We start from the raw sequence: 17,448 nt of genomic DNA, 5'->3' as shown, positions 1-17,448 counted from the left end.
GGGCCAAAACAATGGTATAATATAATATAATATAATATGGTTGAGTGAAGTACGTACATATTAGTGCACACATTGTTGACCAAGGGTCAACGGATACGAGCTGACCATTGAGGTCGAATAGTCAATTTTAACAAAAATAATAATAAACGAATGTTGTTATGTAACCTAACACGATATTATATTATGTTTCTTAGACTTTAGAGGCTGAATGAAGGTCGTGTGACATTTAACACTTTTTACTGACCCGGAACGTTGTTATAATTATTATATTATGTTATCGTGGAACTCATTTAATTTCCATTCGTGTATTAACGTTTAATGTTTTAATTATTTGTCGATTTATTTTTATAATTCTAAAGCTCGAAAAAATAGCACGTAGGTATATGAACTTCTTGCGTAGAATTCACTATAGTGTGTATGTAACGAAAAAGTTTACTTTTTACGGTTAATAAATTATCTAGACAGTACTAACAGTTAGGTCAGAGCAAGGTTATTCATGTGAAAATATTTTATAATATTTAACTAATAAACTATTACAAGTAAAAACTCAAATATTTTGTTCAGCAATTCGATTACCCTAAATAATATTAATAATATTTTGCTATGTTATATAATCATGATATATGTGTGAATTTTTTTTAAAACTTTTATCAATACAAAAATCTTAGGTGGGTGTACAGTGAACTTATGTTCTATATAATACAAATGTTTACAAATGGTTTTAATAATAATTTGTATGTTTTATGTATTTATATATGTATTTGTATTTCCTTTTTAAAGATTACATATAATTATAATACTGTAATAACATAAAAATTATTTACAAAAATAATATAAATTATAATATTATTAATTGACTATACTAAAAAGTGCTGAAAAATTTGATGAGATAATAATGTTACGCAATTACCTTTTTTTAGATCAGTGTGGTTATCAAGCTTTTTTGTTATTAGAGCCTTTATGTTACTTAAAAATTAGGAACGTTTATAAAATACACACAACTCATAAACAATAAAGTATGTATGAATTTGTTTTTAATTTGTTTTTTTTATAATGCATATAAAATAAAATATTTTATTTAATTATTAAAAAAAATACACTATGCATTTAATTAAATTTTTGAAAATGATTTTTGATTATGAAACAAAATATAAGAGTTTATTAATATTATTAATAAATTAAACATTATTTTATTTTGATTTAATTTAGATGTTGATTTGTGTTGAACAAATCTAAGTCCATAGATTATTACCATAGATCCTTAGAGCTCTGCGGAAGCACAGTTTGAGAATGTTCTAGATGTTCGGAGGGTTCTTTAAGTCATGTATTTAAGAAATTAACAAACTATTTAAAAAAATAAGTACAAATCTTATCTTCATACTGTGATGGATGTATACTGTATAAGTAATACAAATAAAATAAAATCTCTGATTAAAGCTGCCATTAGAAAATATCTAGCCGTTGTAGATCGGCACTTGGATATTGACTAGTTATTATTAAGACAGACGGTGCGTATGCGCTGAGCCGCTGACGAAAGGATGACATTGTCTAGCTGACCAAAGTACTGAAGTTGGTGTAGTTGATGGGATTTGTGTTTCTAAGAACAATTTCTCTGTTTGGCGTCAATTCCCCTTCCTTCGACAGCTTAACATCCACCATCCTATAAGGCAAGACAGAAAGCAAAATATTTATTAATATGTGACTACACGAAACAATTAAGTGATTACGATGTGTGATGTACGATCGTGATTAAGATAGAATATAGATGTCGGTATAATTCATAATATTTAAATTTAAAAGAAGATATTTTTTTTAATCAATATTTTTTTCTGTAGAAAAGTAAAGAAAAATCTCTAAAAAGTTAGATGTTTCTAAGTCAACTTGTAGGGTAAGTATAACATAAAATGTTACAAGTGAAAATGATTCATATTTTTAATTAAATATAATATTTAGAATTAAAATAATTTTGTTTTTTTAGATTTTTACTTGACTTTTTTAATATTTAATAGTTTTTTTTTTTTTGAAACTATTAACAAATTTCACTAGTGCCCAACTATAATAATTTATAATTTATCGGATAATAATTTATAACCATTCTCATTTTCTTCCAAACCATTACCGTATTTAATTATATTATGCTAGAGTAATTGATTGTAACTTGTAAGCCTGCTATTATTAGATGACTAATGTGTGATCTATAATTTGTTGTATAAATACGTGTGCACAGAAGCGAGTAATAATAATTAATATAAATTATTAGGGGAAAGAACTTGTATGAAATTTTTATTCTAAAAGTTAGATTTCTGGAAATTCAATAGTTAAAAAGTTTAAACAGTAATATAATACGTAAACATTCAATACTATAACTATTTCATACAAACGTGTTTGGTGTAATTATATATATATATATTAGTAATAATAATAGTAATAATCTAAACAAATTTTTGCAATTGTTTCGTATTAGTAAAACTAAAAACATACACACCAAATGTGATGTTAGTATTGTAGGTACTATTTAAATTGCCGGGCGATAAGTTTACAACGCGTATGTAGCTTATATAATTCTCACTATGTATTAATATTAAATTATTGTGTATTTTAAAATGCGTTATAAGATGCACTAAATACATTTGAATTATTAGTTTGATAACTAGAACCTAATGTAAACTGTGCATACGTGTGGTTTCGATAGGATACTATTTGACGGTAGTCCCATTTTTTTGGAATAAAACAATAATAGAATAATAATTAATAAGACTAATGTGTACATGTATTTCGCCTGTTGGTGACCCGCCTGGCCGCCTGTGAAAAAAACCTCTCGTCAAGTCTTTACCGTTAGTTATTTATAAAATACATTTTATGCACGCGCTCGCCGTAAGTATGGAAGGCGGTATTCTTTTTCTCCCGAGACTTTAGATACTAGAACGTTCTCCTTGGAACACATTATAATATAGTGTGTGTGTTCTTTGAGCTCTCGAGCCGCAACGATATATACACATTCCCCGCTCCTGACATTGTCGACCGCGGTCCGTTCAATAATTGATTGCGCTTATTAGCGTGTCATAGTTCAAGCGCAGCGTAATCACGTAGGATATTTATGTGGCAGTCAACACGTCTTTTTCGTGACGCTAATTTCCCAGGCACAAAATTATATAGAAACTATCCAGCAGCTATTCGTTAAAATTAATGACAATTGCTATGTAATATTATGTGTACTGTAGTGTAACAAAAATGAAAACTTTTTTTTCTAAACGCCGTACTCGCCCTATCTACCTGTTGTGTATGGGTTGAATGTAAACTATTAAATATTTATATAAAATAAGAATATTATAGGAAATATATTAAACTATTACTATTATTATAATAAATACGAGTTTTGATCGCCTAAAACAGTGTCTATAGTCGTTTTTCATATAAACGTATAATGTAGTCAACGGCTGCAAGTGATATGACGCTGGGGTAGCAAAATTTATTTACTGTGCTATAGGTTCAAATTTAAAATTTACCTATCAAATTTTAGAGATAATTACAATAGCTGAATATGTATGGTTAAAGACTATAAACTGTATAATTATTATAAGAAAATATAACAGTATACGTTTTAACTAGGTAATAGTATGCTATTATTACGTAAATATTCTGCTCTTCAAATTTGGTGATAGGCGTTAAAGTCTTGGATTAAATCAAACGTCAAATTTAAATTTTGTTATATTGCTCATCACATAGATGGAGATGGTTTAGGTACTACCGGGTATCGTGTCCTCGATAATCACGTATTATGTTGTATTATTATGTACGGCTGTAAATGAGGTACGATATAACATTTCCGTTTCAAAAAAAATATATATTATTATACTTACATTATAAGATTACGATTGTAGGTTGCAGTAGATCTGAGTGTGATATTATGATATTGTGGAGTCGCAGCATATATATATTACATAGAATTATTATGCATTGAATTGATCGTACACTTACCTATTCATATCGTATTGTCCGTATTGTAATATTATATTTCAATCTCTATATTGCTGCAAGCATAATATATAAGATATAACATTATTATCTACCCACAGTGGAATAATATTATGACAATCGGTGAAATTGTCGGGATCTTTATAATAATAACATCATCATAATACGCGTTACGCGGCTACTGTTTATTTTCTGACTTGGGCGGATAAAATATAAGTGCAGATAAATCGGGTTGCGCGTTGATCGTTTTATTTCCGGATTTAAGTTTACTTCTTATACTTAGGTGTACATGCACGAATATCTTTGATCATTGTTAATGAAACCATTGAATCGTCGTAATCAAATGCCATAATGTATATTGTTTATAAATGATAATATTATTTATGTCTCGTATATCGACTGCGTCTAAGTCTTGGGTAGTTTTCAAGTAATAAATTATTTTGAGGAATAAAACGTATTTGCTACGTAACTCTTAAGCTTGTATAACTATTAACGGTAACAACATCTGTCGGTTTAAATTCTGTTCGTTTTGGTATGATAACGTTGAAAGCTGATGATTAAGACTTATAATACTATTAATACTCGTAATGTAAAAACTTATAAACTGGTATTTTATAATCGCTAATACTTGAATATGAAACGACAGCGGTACATCACGATTTAGTTGGTCATGTGTGTAAAGGTTTTACTCAAAGTCTGAAATATTGAAATATTACAGCGATTAAATAACGCGTCGGACGTGATTACAAATATTACCTAGACATATACCTACTACAGTATTTTATTATATTATTCTGCAGTTGGTACTTGATGGAACGTACTACACAAATATTACGTCGTTATATTATTATTTGTTATTGTTGTCATGTGCTATTTGTAATTGTTTTTAAAAATGATATAATATTGTTGATCTGTCACACCACGTCACCACTCACCACAGTAACACGAAGAAATATAACATAATATATTTTATATCTTATATATATTATGTACGAGATAAGTATACATAACCAACAGGCTCGTGTTATAATAAAATAATAATATTACATTTCTTTTTATAGCTTGTACAATGAATAGTGTGTTGGTAGTTTGGTACATATTATAACGTGAAACTTTCCGGTTTTTACTTCTTGCGTCGAATTTGTCGGATCCGCACGCTTCTCGTGTTTTAATAATAATACGTACGTATCATGATTCCTGCGATAATAATAATATATACCATTATTTGTGTAGGCCTATAACGACGGAAACTGTGCAAAGCGGTGTGAGGGACAAATAATACTAAAATATATAATAATGGCCGGTGTCCAATTGGCCATGAGCTGCGAAATAAGCGTGGAAAAATAAAGCGGCGTGGGCGGATTATTTTGCGGCGTTATTTTTTCACGCACGCACGCGCCTGTATTACTTATATCGTTAATAGTTATATGTGTATATATATATGTATAATATAAAAATGTGTGTGTTTATATACGGTCAACGGGTGCCAAAAAAACATAAAAAAATGTATATATACAGGCGGTTGTGGTATGCGCCTTCTGCGTGTATAATAATATGTGGGATAATAATCACGTGTAACGAATCGTCTAAGATTATAATAATACATAATAACAATACGAACGAATGAGACCTCTCCGCGCAGAAAAATGTTATTTGACGTGCGTGTCCATATTAATATTATATACCTACAGTTGGTGCTATCGTCGTCGCTACTCTATTTTCATTGTTGAAAATATAATATAATATATTATTATTATTATATTAGGTGTATTGATGAAGAAACTATGTTCATTTCACGTAGAGTGCGTAGATTTTTGATCGAAAAAAGTTATACAAACACTTTATTCAAAATTCAAATCTATTGCGCTATTGTCACGTGTATGTAACTGACAACAGTTATGTGAAGTCGGAAAGATAGGCTTACCAATCCTAAATTCAGCGTTAGTGTATCACGAGTAAACTCAACACTCAAGATATATGTAAGATCGGGCTAGTATTCTCATTATTATTATTATTTTTTCAAATAACTCAAACATCGATTATGATATAGTTTTATAAAGATGTTCTTAATATTTGTATATAAATATTCATCAGTATTTTTTTGTTTGTTTTTAATTTCGAAAATTTTGGATCTGTGGATTTTTTTATTAATTATCATTTATTGCTCTTATCTAAAGCATATTTAAAATTGGGTGTAACAAACTGTTATCATACCCGGTTTAAACCACTCAGTATACTTTCAAAAGATACCAGCCCACTCTTTTTTATATTTATTTTTGATCTACGCGTAATATAATAACAATTAGTTTATATTCATCAGAATCAATCTTGTGTTGATAGTTAATACTTTAACTATTTAAATGAGTTATCACATAGGTTTTTATATTTCAATTTAAAAATACTCATAATATATCACCGAAATATAAAAATATTGTAGAAAAATTAAAATAACAGCACAAATCATTTTCTTAACTTTAAGGTCTTAAATAGGTATATTCGTTTTAATATTAAAGCTGATGCCTGATAGTACAAGATTGGTTCTGATAAACAATAACTTGTTATGTGCGTGTGGAACAGAGAGCAAAAATCAGGGATGCGGTAATATCATCTTAAAAATAATTTTATTGAAAAGGGAGAAAAAAATATTTTTTATGTGAAGTAATGAATGCTGATTAATTTAAATAAAAGGAACACATAAGAACATTACGGTTTTATGTGATACTTTTATTGGACGCGACTGCTATATAATTTATTATAATTTTTATGTTTGAGATGGAACTAATATACTGCAGCTATTTATATAGGAATGCTGACTGTTCCTTAGCTTACTCATTGTACCAGTTTCTATATTACGCACTATTATATTATTTTCAATCTCGTACGATCACTTAATCAACTTTGACTGTCGGCTTGGATAAGTATACGCACTACACGAGGGACTACGATTATGTATAGCAAATAATTGTCATACGACCTAGTACGAGCTGATAGAATCAGTTGATAACAAACATTGGTGATTGATGGACTTTCAATCATGGGGAAACCGAATGGATATGTATCGTCAGACCGGAAGTGATGATGTTTGAATTTATACCTGTACAATAAGTCTTGTTTCACAGTGATGTATCTACTTATGCCACAGAACTGCACAGCGCACCTAAAACTGTTTTCCTCCGACTAACCGACAAAATTGATGGAAAATATTGTAGTTATTATCACAAGTATATACCATATAGCGTATATATATTATTTGTATATATCATTTTATCCGTCGGTCGGTTATAACTGAATCGTTATGTGTAGTGGACATGAGAAAACGGTCAACGGCCATTGTTTTCTATAAAACTGATATCGTTGTTATATCCATTCACAAGTAACGCGCACCTACATATATGGACGTAAACATATTTTTGTGATTGTGGTCCACCGCATTGTATATGATTACTCACGAGCGGGTAACCGCGACGTTTTCTGTTGTCGGTCAGTCAGTCTAAAAAAACGTTGCCGTTAATGTCAGTTTTCTCCACATCGTCGTCATACCATTTGATTCTCGATCAACTGTTTCAAGTCATTGTCATCCACGGAGGGGCATAATAATTAATAGCGGTGTAGAATATGAAAGATTCCAGCGGAACGAATCTTGAGAGTATATTTGCGAGCTTAATCGTTCTATGGAATCAATTAGACTTTAATGTTATTACATATTATATTGTTGTTTTATAATATGAGTACTTATTCTAGCTATACGTGTATAAACACGTATAATTTGTACAATTCATAAGTCATACATTGGTGAGATATTCACTCAGTGTATTATGATTGTTTTCAGAATAAAATTAAAATTAAAATACAATACAAAGTAGGTATTATTGTGCATTATCAATGTATCATATAGCTTCGTCGTCTATTCGATTTATACATATTATTAAAAGTTATAATCTGGTTAAAAAAAGTAGTGTTAGGCGTCGTTCGTCGATTTTTAGATAAATAGTAGATATATTATATAAAATGGAATTTGATAAATGTATAATTTTATATTAAAAACAACTTGTACGTATTTAAAAAAAAAATACTATAAAAAGTATTATTGGATTCTAGTAGATGCAATTTTATTTTTAAAAACAATTTACTTACTTGCAATAACCACAATAACATTTGCGTTACCACAGAAAATTACAGCAATAGTAGCTTGCAGGCATATTATGTCAATTTCATTAGTGATATCAGCATATATTTTTGTTATTAATTATCTCCTCTTAAATGTCAAATGTTGACGATACAAATTAATTTTATGCTATAATATTATTCGGTATTTTATAATATGATTTAAGTGGGAAAATAAATTATAAAGAATGATACAGAAGTATTCGGCGAGTAAAATTATATATAAATATATATATATATGCAAGTTGTCACGAGATGCGGCAGGCATTAATAAACCTAGAAAAGGTTGAATCTAACATAACCCACGGTTATCTACCGTTAATATAACCGTGATTAACCATGGTACTGGCTAAATAATAATTTAAACGAATTTTCTATACCATCGCCTATTACTATTATAAAAATAATCCGACTCTTCGTCCGATTCGGTATCAGTAGGATGTGTGCGTGTTTATAAATCGCATGTGAATTGTAAACATAATTATTATCTAAACGATTATATTATAATTAGTGTTGTTCGGGGATATGTAAATTGTAGGTATGTCCACAACCTGTAAACAACCTATAAAAAATGTCTTAAACAATAATCATAGAGATGTAATACAATAGTTTAAATGTATGGCATCGTTAATAGTCACAAAGATAGTTTGTATATTGTTTTATTCTTATGCAATCGCTGAAAATACTTATCCAAAACGTTTCAAAAACATAAGGTGCAGAATAAGTCATTAACATCGAAGCATAATAAATAAAAAAAATATATCTTATCGGCTTTAATAACGTTTTCGATTTCATTTGTTTGCCGCAGTGGACATCAAAAGAGACATCGACTTGTTTGGTTTGCCGAAGAGCCGACGTTCGGGGGTCGGTATGCAGATCGAACACCCAGTGAATAACAACAACACGACCAGCGCCAACAACAACAGAGTGGCGTCCGCGGCCGACGTAAAAACGGAACGGCTGAGCCCCGTGGTTGCGGCGGGCGGCGACTCTGCGTCGTCGCGTAGCGGTACGCCGTCTTCGTCGTGCTATCCTGGCACGCCGCCCGGCGTTTCGGCCGCGGCGGACCGCGTGTCTAGTCCTGCGCCCAACCGAAACTGCAGCGACCTCATACGAAGTCTGGCCGCCAAGTACCAGAATGCCAACCCCAGCGAGTGAGTAATATTTTACATATACTCGATATTACGATATGTAAATTTTTTTATTTGTGATTCTCTATCGGATCATCGTGAATTTATACATCGAAATACTTTGTATAAATACTTCGAAAAACGTTTATATCGGCACGGACGTACGAGTATAACAATATGTTTTTCTGTTTGATACACAATAATAACGATAGTGACGTTCCGAATTGATAATAATATTATAGTCGTCGGTAGCAACTATATAATATAGCATCTAAAGTAGCGACACGTCGAAATTCCACCGATTGATTTATCTCGAATCGAAATTTATATATGTACGCATTAAAGACCTTGCAGTGTTGTTGTTTTCTAATAATTATTTGACTACTGTAATAGAAAAACAAAACACTTAACCGACATAATATAGTAATTACATGGTACATATAGAAACGACGAAGTCAGCGAACAATCGGACATTAAAAATAATAGACGATATTCACTCCGCGGAACAGCCGCCCGACTATATTAACCTGTAGGACAAGTCGTAATAATATAATAGCAAAAAAACGTCACGAGCTGCTGGATAATTAAATTAATATTTACGATCAAACAACTGTTTGATGAACACACATGATAAGCACGTTATATTATTTCGCACAATTTTTCCTTTTAACACGATTTATAAGGTCCATGTAATATTTTTCCCTACACTGCAGCCCACGTTTATATATTTTATTACGATCTCATTGTTTTCCTTTATAAATCGTATACATACATACATATTATAATGCTATGTATTTGAAATTGCGTAATATGCGATGGACTAATTAATGCGGAATAATATCACTGCTCGTTATCATATTACAGAAGATATTATCGCTTGAAGTCTTTACAAGATCGTTTTCGTTTTTTATCGCATATAGTATGCGTACCTATTATACCTATTCAGAGGAATTAAATTAACATAATATGTGCACTATATATTCCTATAGATCTACACGATTTAAACCGAAAAAATAACGTTAATATCGTGTTTGATTACTATAATAGTATTATTTTTATTTAAAATCCTAATTAAATAGTGTATATTTTTATAATATTATAGAAGCACAGATATAAATATAATAATTCTTGAAAATCAGCTCGGGGACGGGTGTAAAACATTTATATCCGTAGGTACCTACTATTGCACTATACAGACGTAAGAAGCAATACATACACATGTGATATGTTATTTATGGTCTTCAGTTGAGGTGGTTATAGTAGTATTATAGAAATATATATAGTTAGTGAGTTGTGTTTTAACGACGTCATTGCTTATACTAGAGATTTCTACTTATAGTGTCTGGAAATATCTAAAAAAAATCAAAATTTCCGTGTGAACCTTCTCCCTTCTCAATCTTCTCACATATAAATGTATAGGTAAACTAGTGATATTGTGTCATTAATTAGACTTTTTTTTTCTTTTTTTTTTTTTATTGTAGTCCAAGAATCGTTGTCACTTGGCTGCAGTTGAGGCGCAAAAATAATGATAATAGTAATAATAAGAGTGGTCGATAGGACGGGCTTTCATTAAAAGCATAGAATGAAATAATCAAAATTACTGTCACGATCTACTCGTACACAACAGCTATTATTGACGAAATAATTACTATCATACCGTCTCTCGCATATTACGCTTTCTTTCAGTGAAAAAAAAAACGCGTTCGTTTTAAAAAGCGACCAGCAACAACGCGCGGTGGCAATTCTCACGAAATAAACTGATCGTTTTTTTCTTCATTCGAACGATTAACAGGACTATATTATTATTATTATTATTGCGTACACGATCTGACTCGCAGCGCCTTGTAATCATTGTGTGTGCGCGCGCCAAATAGTGTACGAGCTCACTGCATCTATAATATTATTATATAAGTACTTAGCAGCGATCGCCGAGCCAGTATAAACGATAATCGTATTAAGAATAATACTCTGGTAAACATATTCATACATTATTTTTTTTCTGGATCCACTGATAGAGGAAGTGAGGTTAATTTTATAAGGGAGTTTAAGAATAAACTACATGAAAAAATAATAGTATTATCTATTCATTATTGAGTTATAAGTAAGTTGATTATCGTTTTGTACACTCGTACCTACTAAGTACCTATATTAAGTATTATTACTTAACATACCAAATTATGTGCACGACAAATCAATTATTACGATGATTATGATGAAATAATTTCTCTAAAAAGAAGGCCAGAAAAATAAGTTTTTAAAGTATTTCAATATCCATTTAATTTTTAAATTTTTATTATCAATAATATTTTCAAGGATTTTAAATAATAATATACTATTTTATAGACATAATGTGAATTAAAAAGTCAAAAAACACTGTTTACAGTTAAAGGTAATGTTTTTTTTATATCAGTCCCAGGCACCAAATGTCCTAGATCTCTACAATGCAAAGTGGACATCTTGTTATGCAATTTGCGAAAAATAAAAAAATAGTTTATTTTAATATTGTAACATAAAATGTGTTATAAATGTATTTTATACTATAGTCTCGAGTGTTGTACGAAAACGTTGGAACGCAACATTTCACGCCGAGTCGTTTGGCTATTTTCTGCTATAGTGATACGACTTAAATAATATTGTTATTTAGGTCAACGACGCGCATTGATTTTTCTTTGTCACTCTATCCACGAATCTCCCCAGATCACAATAACACTATAGTAATTATAGTTGTAGTGGATACATGGGGTCCTTAAAAGTCACGGAATTATAATAGTAACCTTTATTAACATTTCCGCGTTCATTTTATTTATCAGCTTTTTAAATAATATGTGCAGAATCTATAAAATATTATAATATAAAGTGGTATGATAAGTCTATCTATAACCCTCATTCTACGGTATAATCATGGCGTTGAGACATTCGATATCATATTATGTTGGTAGATTGGTCGATCTATAATAGTATAACAGCGTTAATCTAGGCTACTGCTGGGTCAAAATTTACTACCCAAACATGATTTCAATTCGGAGCAACCACTGTAATCGTGGAGGTGAAATGTTCGTCTACTAATATTAATCGTTTAGTAATTGCTTTTTAAGAATTCAAATTGAAAAATGTTTTCCCATCCTAATGTAACAACTTATTATTTATCAAATATTAATTTTTCATCTTTAAATACCCGTCTCAACTAATTTAAATCCTCGTTCATTTCATGCTTGATTCTGGTTTAAACATTTTAATTCAACGACTCTTGTACACAATGAACTTAATTTTGATCTCATCGATCGATTGGTTTAATGATGATTGAAAATAATATGTATATTTATATCGTTTTTGATCGATTATATTGTACATATAAGGAGGTTAGTTACCTTTTTAGATTAGGTTATGATATAGGTATCTATAACACATCATATTACTTCAAAAACGAAGTTTTAATTTGTGTTGAATTTTTTTGTTTTTGTGTAGGTACATGCCTTCGCGGAATGGTCTGAACTTGGGCATACTGTCAGCTGCGACGGCCGCTGCAGCAGCGGCAGCCGCCGCCGCCGCGTCCAACAAAGACAACGGCTGCGACGGGAGTCTACTGAACCCGGGATTCCCGTTCGCGACACCCACCATACCCGGGACGAACGTGCCCATGTTCCCGCCCATGATGGACATGTCGTCCACGCAGGCGCTACTGTCCATGGTCCGGTCATCGCAGTTCGACGCGTTCATGAGCAGCAAGACCGGCGGCGGCACCAAGCGGCCTTGCTCTACCTCGTCAGTCGTCTTCCAATCCGCTGCACCCGCACAACATCGGCTCGGCGGCCGCGGCCTCGTCGTCCGAACAGAACCCGCTCGACCTTTCGTCGTCGTCGAGCCCATGCAAGAAACCACGCAAAAGTCATCCGCCTGTGGCTGGCCACTGGGAGAACGCCGCGGCCGCGGCTGGATCGTTTGCCGAGACGTTCCTCAACATACCGGCATTCGGTCTGGCGCTGCAAAAGTCTCGGGAAAAGGTCGCGCTGACTTGCAATGGCGGCGGCGGCAACAACAAGCGGCTGGGCAGCGTATCGCCGAAACCGTCAAAGGCGACGTCGAAACAGCCACCGTGTCATCAGGCCGCCCCCAGCCGAGCGTTGCCTTGCGCTTCGACCTGTTCCGCTCCGCCGGCCACCTCCACGGCCAACGCTGACAAACACACCTGCCCCAATGCGGCCGACAAGTCCACTGTGTCTTCGTGGACGGTGGATGACGTATGCGATTTCGTTGGCACTATCGACTTGTGCGCTGAGTACTCACAGGTCAGTAGTTTTATATAATTGTATATATTATACATTATTGTTATAGTTATACACAGTAAAACTTCTATAAGACGGAACTTCGGTAAAACGGAAACTCTGGTAATACGGACAATTTCTTTGGTGCTTTTTTTAAAATTTCATTTTTGTTTGAACACTGTCAAAACAGAAACACTATTAACGTGGAAAAATTTCATAGTCCCAAGCGATTCTGTCTTATCGAGGTTTTACTGTATAAGTATATCGGCATTGGCTGTGGTTTTAGTCTTAGTAATATTTAGCGCACGAATTAGGTGCACTTAAAACGCATAAAATATTCATGCGCATTAATTGCGCATATTGCTATCATTGCAATATTATGTTTGCACACGAATCGAATTCAGTTAAGAATTAATGTTTAAATTAAATTTATAAGCCAGCCGTATAATATATAAATGTTATGAATTAAACCATCGCTTGGTATGATTTTATTTTAATATGGACAATTTGTGGGTATGTTTATCAGCTATCGATTAACAAAGTCGTAAGTGAGTAAAAATGAATCTAACAACATCAACGAAAGTAAAAAGATTCGTAAAAATAATAATAGGTATTTATATTTAGTAATCGTTTTTTTTAACATCTGCAACTATCTAAAGAATTTTCAAACTTTATTACACCACGCCCACTTGTCTTCGTGTATTCGTAATACAAGAGACCCGTAATAGATAATTCGTATGGGTCAACTAAACAGATATTATATTGTCCTACACACTTCAATCATATTATACAAAATACAAATTGCACGTGGGCGAAATCATCAACAATATTGTGCTACACTCAAGTATCGCTATCGTCGTGAACTTATAACACCGATGGACAGTGAATGTAATTTATATACATGTGACCATGGATCGCAAAGAAGATAACTAATAGTAAGCTCTGGTGTTGTTATTATTATTATTAATATGGGCGCCGTGACTTGTCCGAAGATTCAATGGTTGTGCAACATTAAAATTTCGTAAAGGCGTTACGGAGCACGATGTACCACTAAAGCCATCAACACTGCAACAGTAACATCAGCAGGTGGTCTGAAGACATGACATATCGCAAATGAAGATTTAACTACCGTGATCCACATTATAGGCGTATACATAATATATACCTTTACTTTTTGTTTTCTCCTCTTTATGAAACCGTCACGACCGATTTTTTTATTTTTATATCTTAAGAGGTAAACGTTGCGAAACGACAGCCGGTCGATTTTCGTGCCCCGATAGGTCCGCCGTTTGCTCTAGATACACATACACACATTTGTCGTATACACATATACACATCTCGTGGACGACAAGTGAAAGGTCACACGCAAAACTAACGCGAGGTCGACGTATAATATATAAGTCGATTTATGTATATAATATATTATATACTCGAGCGAGAGAGGAAATTAACTAGTTTTAAAAAAATATATATATATTTTTTCCTTTTCCTCCATCCCCCAGACGCAAGGACGCGACGACGTTGTCGTCGTTTCATACGCGTGTAACGCTCTTGGCGATGCGATTTTTGATTTATCGCGACGTTTTTCCGCACTTTATCGCTAAACCACGTACCTACCTATATGTTACTTATATACTGCGTCTAGATTTCAAATAATGTTTGTTTATACTAGGACCATCCGACGTTGAAAATAAAATTTTGATACGGACATTTTTAAATGTTAAAAATAAAATAAACACAATCGACAATACATGTGATGAAATCAGAAAAATGCAATAATACAAGTATTTGAGAAAGTTTATGTGCTATTGTTAATTAAGTATATTTTTACATGAATAATTTTTATAAAATAACATTCAAAAGAAAGAAGAAGGAAAATTTTTATATCGCGTCAAGGATAACAATATTAGTTTATTCATTTTGTCGAAGAACGTCTTTTCTTGCTTATAAATTATTTAAAATATAAAAACAAGTTGTGAAATGTGTAATATAAAACAAACACATGTTTATTATATGTATTTATATAAAAAAAAAAATCAAAATAAGCAAAAATATTATGCATTTAAAATTTATAAATTCAAAATTTTGACATTACGATATTAATTTGTATCGAATCAGATTTCTCTTTTTCGCTTTCCAAACAAATATGCATATATAGATCCGACCTCTAGACTAATAGAATCTAATGGCATTTCAACTTATTTGCGATTGTATAGATTCAATCTTTCTCGCTATAGTAATGTTTGGCTGGTATCTATAATATTCTGAGGTATACAATATTGGTGTGGTGCTGCACTCGATCTCGTGCAGAAATCCATAAAATGTTCAACAAAATAATATACGTTTTTGTTCTATTATTTTTTTTTCCATTATTTAAACTCCAACAATCACTGAATCCCGTTTAGTGAGATTTTTAATACGTATAGAAAGACCAAATCGGTTTATGGCGTACAACAATAATTCATCTATATTCAATATAATATTATCTGTGTGTATATTATTATATAGAAATGTGTGCATATTAAAATAGGAATTGAACATCGGACATGTCTGCACGTTCGTACTTCGATTGAATTCCGATGATTTTTTAAACTAAATCTTAATGATCCGCAGCTAAGTACGAATACGCGTTTTTTGTTGCGCGTCTAAGTCACGGAAAAAAAAAAATGGCAATAACGCGTATTTCCGACCCGCAGATTATCTATAAATTATAATAATATATAGCCGTGCAAGACATTGATCATTGAGCATTTCACTTCCAATGAGTTTTGTATATTACAAATGGCGAAAATGTTTACACACGACAGAACACGCATCCGCCATAGATTGTACAAGTATTGTATATTTTAGGAACTGTGTAAATATACGGTATTTATTTACCAGTGTTTGATGAATCGAAGGATCCGGGCCGAAACAATATATATTATTATCTGTTCATCACGAAAACTCTTTTCTATTCACTCCGGAACTGAGAAAACCTTTAACAATATGCGTAAGCACATCAATTTTGCACTACGTATGAAATATAAAATAATATACTCTCACTGTATTTTCGATACAGACGCAGTGAAATCCTAACATCGGGCAACGAATAATAATGGTATTATGATTATTTTTTTGTGACGTGCGTTCGCTCATTAGGTATATCTCGAGTTTTCTTTTATTATTTTGTCTAAAGGTCATATTATACGTAAATAATTGCATATAGAAGATTTTGGGCCTGCACGAATAGTGAGCTATTGTTATAAGAACCACTGTTACAATATAATTACAGTTCTTTTCAATAAACGCATTTTCGTTTTGGAATGAGTTTAAGAAGAATACCACGACCGAGTTTTTTTTATTATTATACGTTTTGTCCATCCACTTCAAAACATCTAAACACTTAACAATCGAAACTTGTGCAACTAACCGATGAGCGATGACAATAATATGTAGTACACATTATCATTGCATTCATTAAGCATTTTGTATCCAACACATCAGTTACGGATCACTAGCATTTAACTTCACAAAGAAAATATATTTGGCGCTTGTATAATATTACCAGAAATAAATGACTAACGTAATATAGTGTATTTATTATTCTTGAAATTTACTTTAAAAAAATTAAGATTTTAGGCAAATAACATATAAAATGTAATAGTAGAATAGAAAATACGAAATTTGTTTTTTTAGTTTTGTATTTTTTCAGATTTAACGGTTGTTTAGGTTTTTATTCATAATTTAAAGTATTTTGTTTTTGTTTGAATGTGACTAAAGATTTTTTTGCACGTGCGATTCCGATTATACACATATGACATATTTATTTAGTGATTATGATGTATCTAAATAATAAACAGGTAAAAGAAATTACTCGTAATAAATTGACAATGAACATTTTTCTATGTATTTATAATGTTTATATTCGTATAATA

At 31.8% G+C, this 17,448-nt stretch overlaps 1 protein-coding gene across 1 annotated transcript in view; it reads left to right on the top strand.

Annotated features, from left to right (window-relative positions):
• LOC113551905 (polyhomeotic-proximal chromatin protein-like) overlaps positions 1 to 17,448 on the top strand; it is a 45,514-nt gene that overhangs the window by 6,733 nt on the left and 21,333 nt on the right. The window contains 3 exon segments of the mRNA XM_026954475.1: positions 8,948 to 9,293; positions 12,735 to 13,035; positions 13,037 to 13,555. Coding sequence (XP_026810276.1) covers positions 8,948 to 9,293; positions 12,735 to 13,035; positions 13,037 to 13,555 — 1,166 coding nt within the window.

The sequence above is a fragment of the Rhopalosiphum maidis genome, chromosome 2, assembly GCF_003676215.2.
Source record: "Rhopalosiphum maidis isolate BTI-1 chromosome 2, ASM367621v3, whole genome shotgun sequence".
Taxonomy (NCBI): Eukaryota; Metazoa; Arthropoda; class Insecta; order Hemiptera; family Aphididae; genus Rhopalosiphum; species Rhopalosiphum maidis.
Note: the sequence above shows the minus strand (reverse complement) of the source record. Positions and strands in the feature narration are given on the sequence as shown.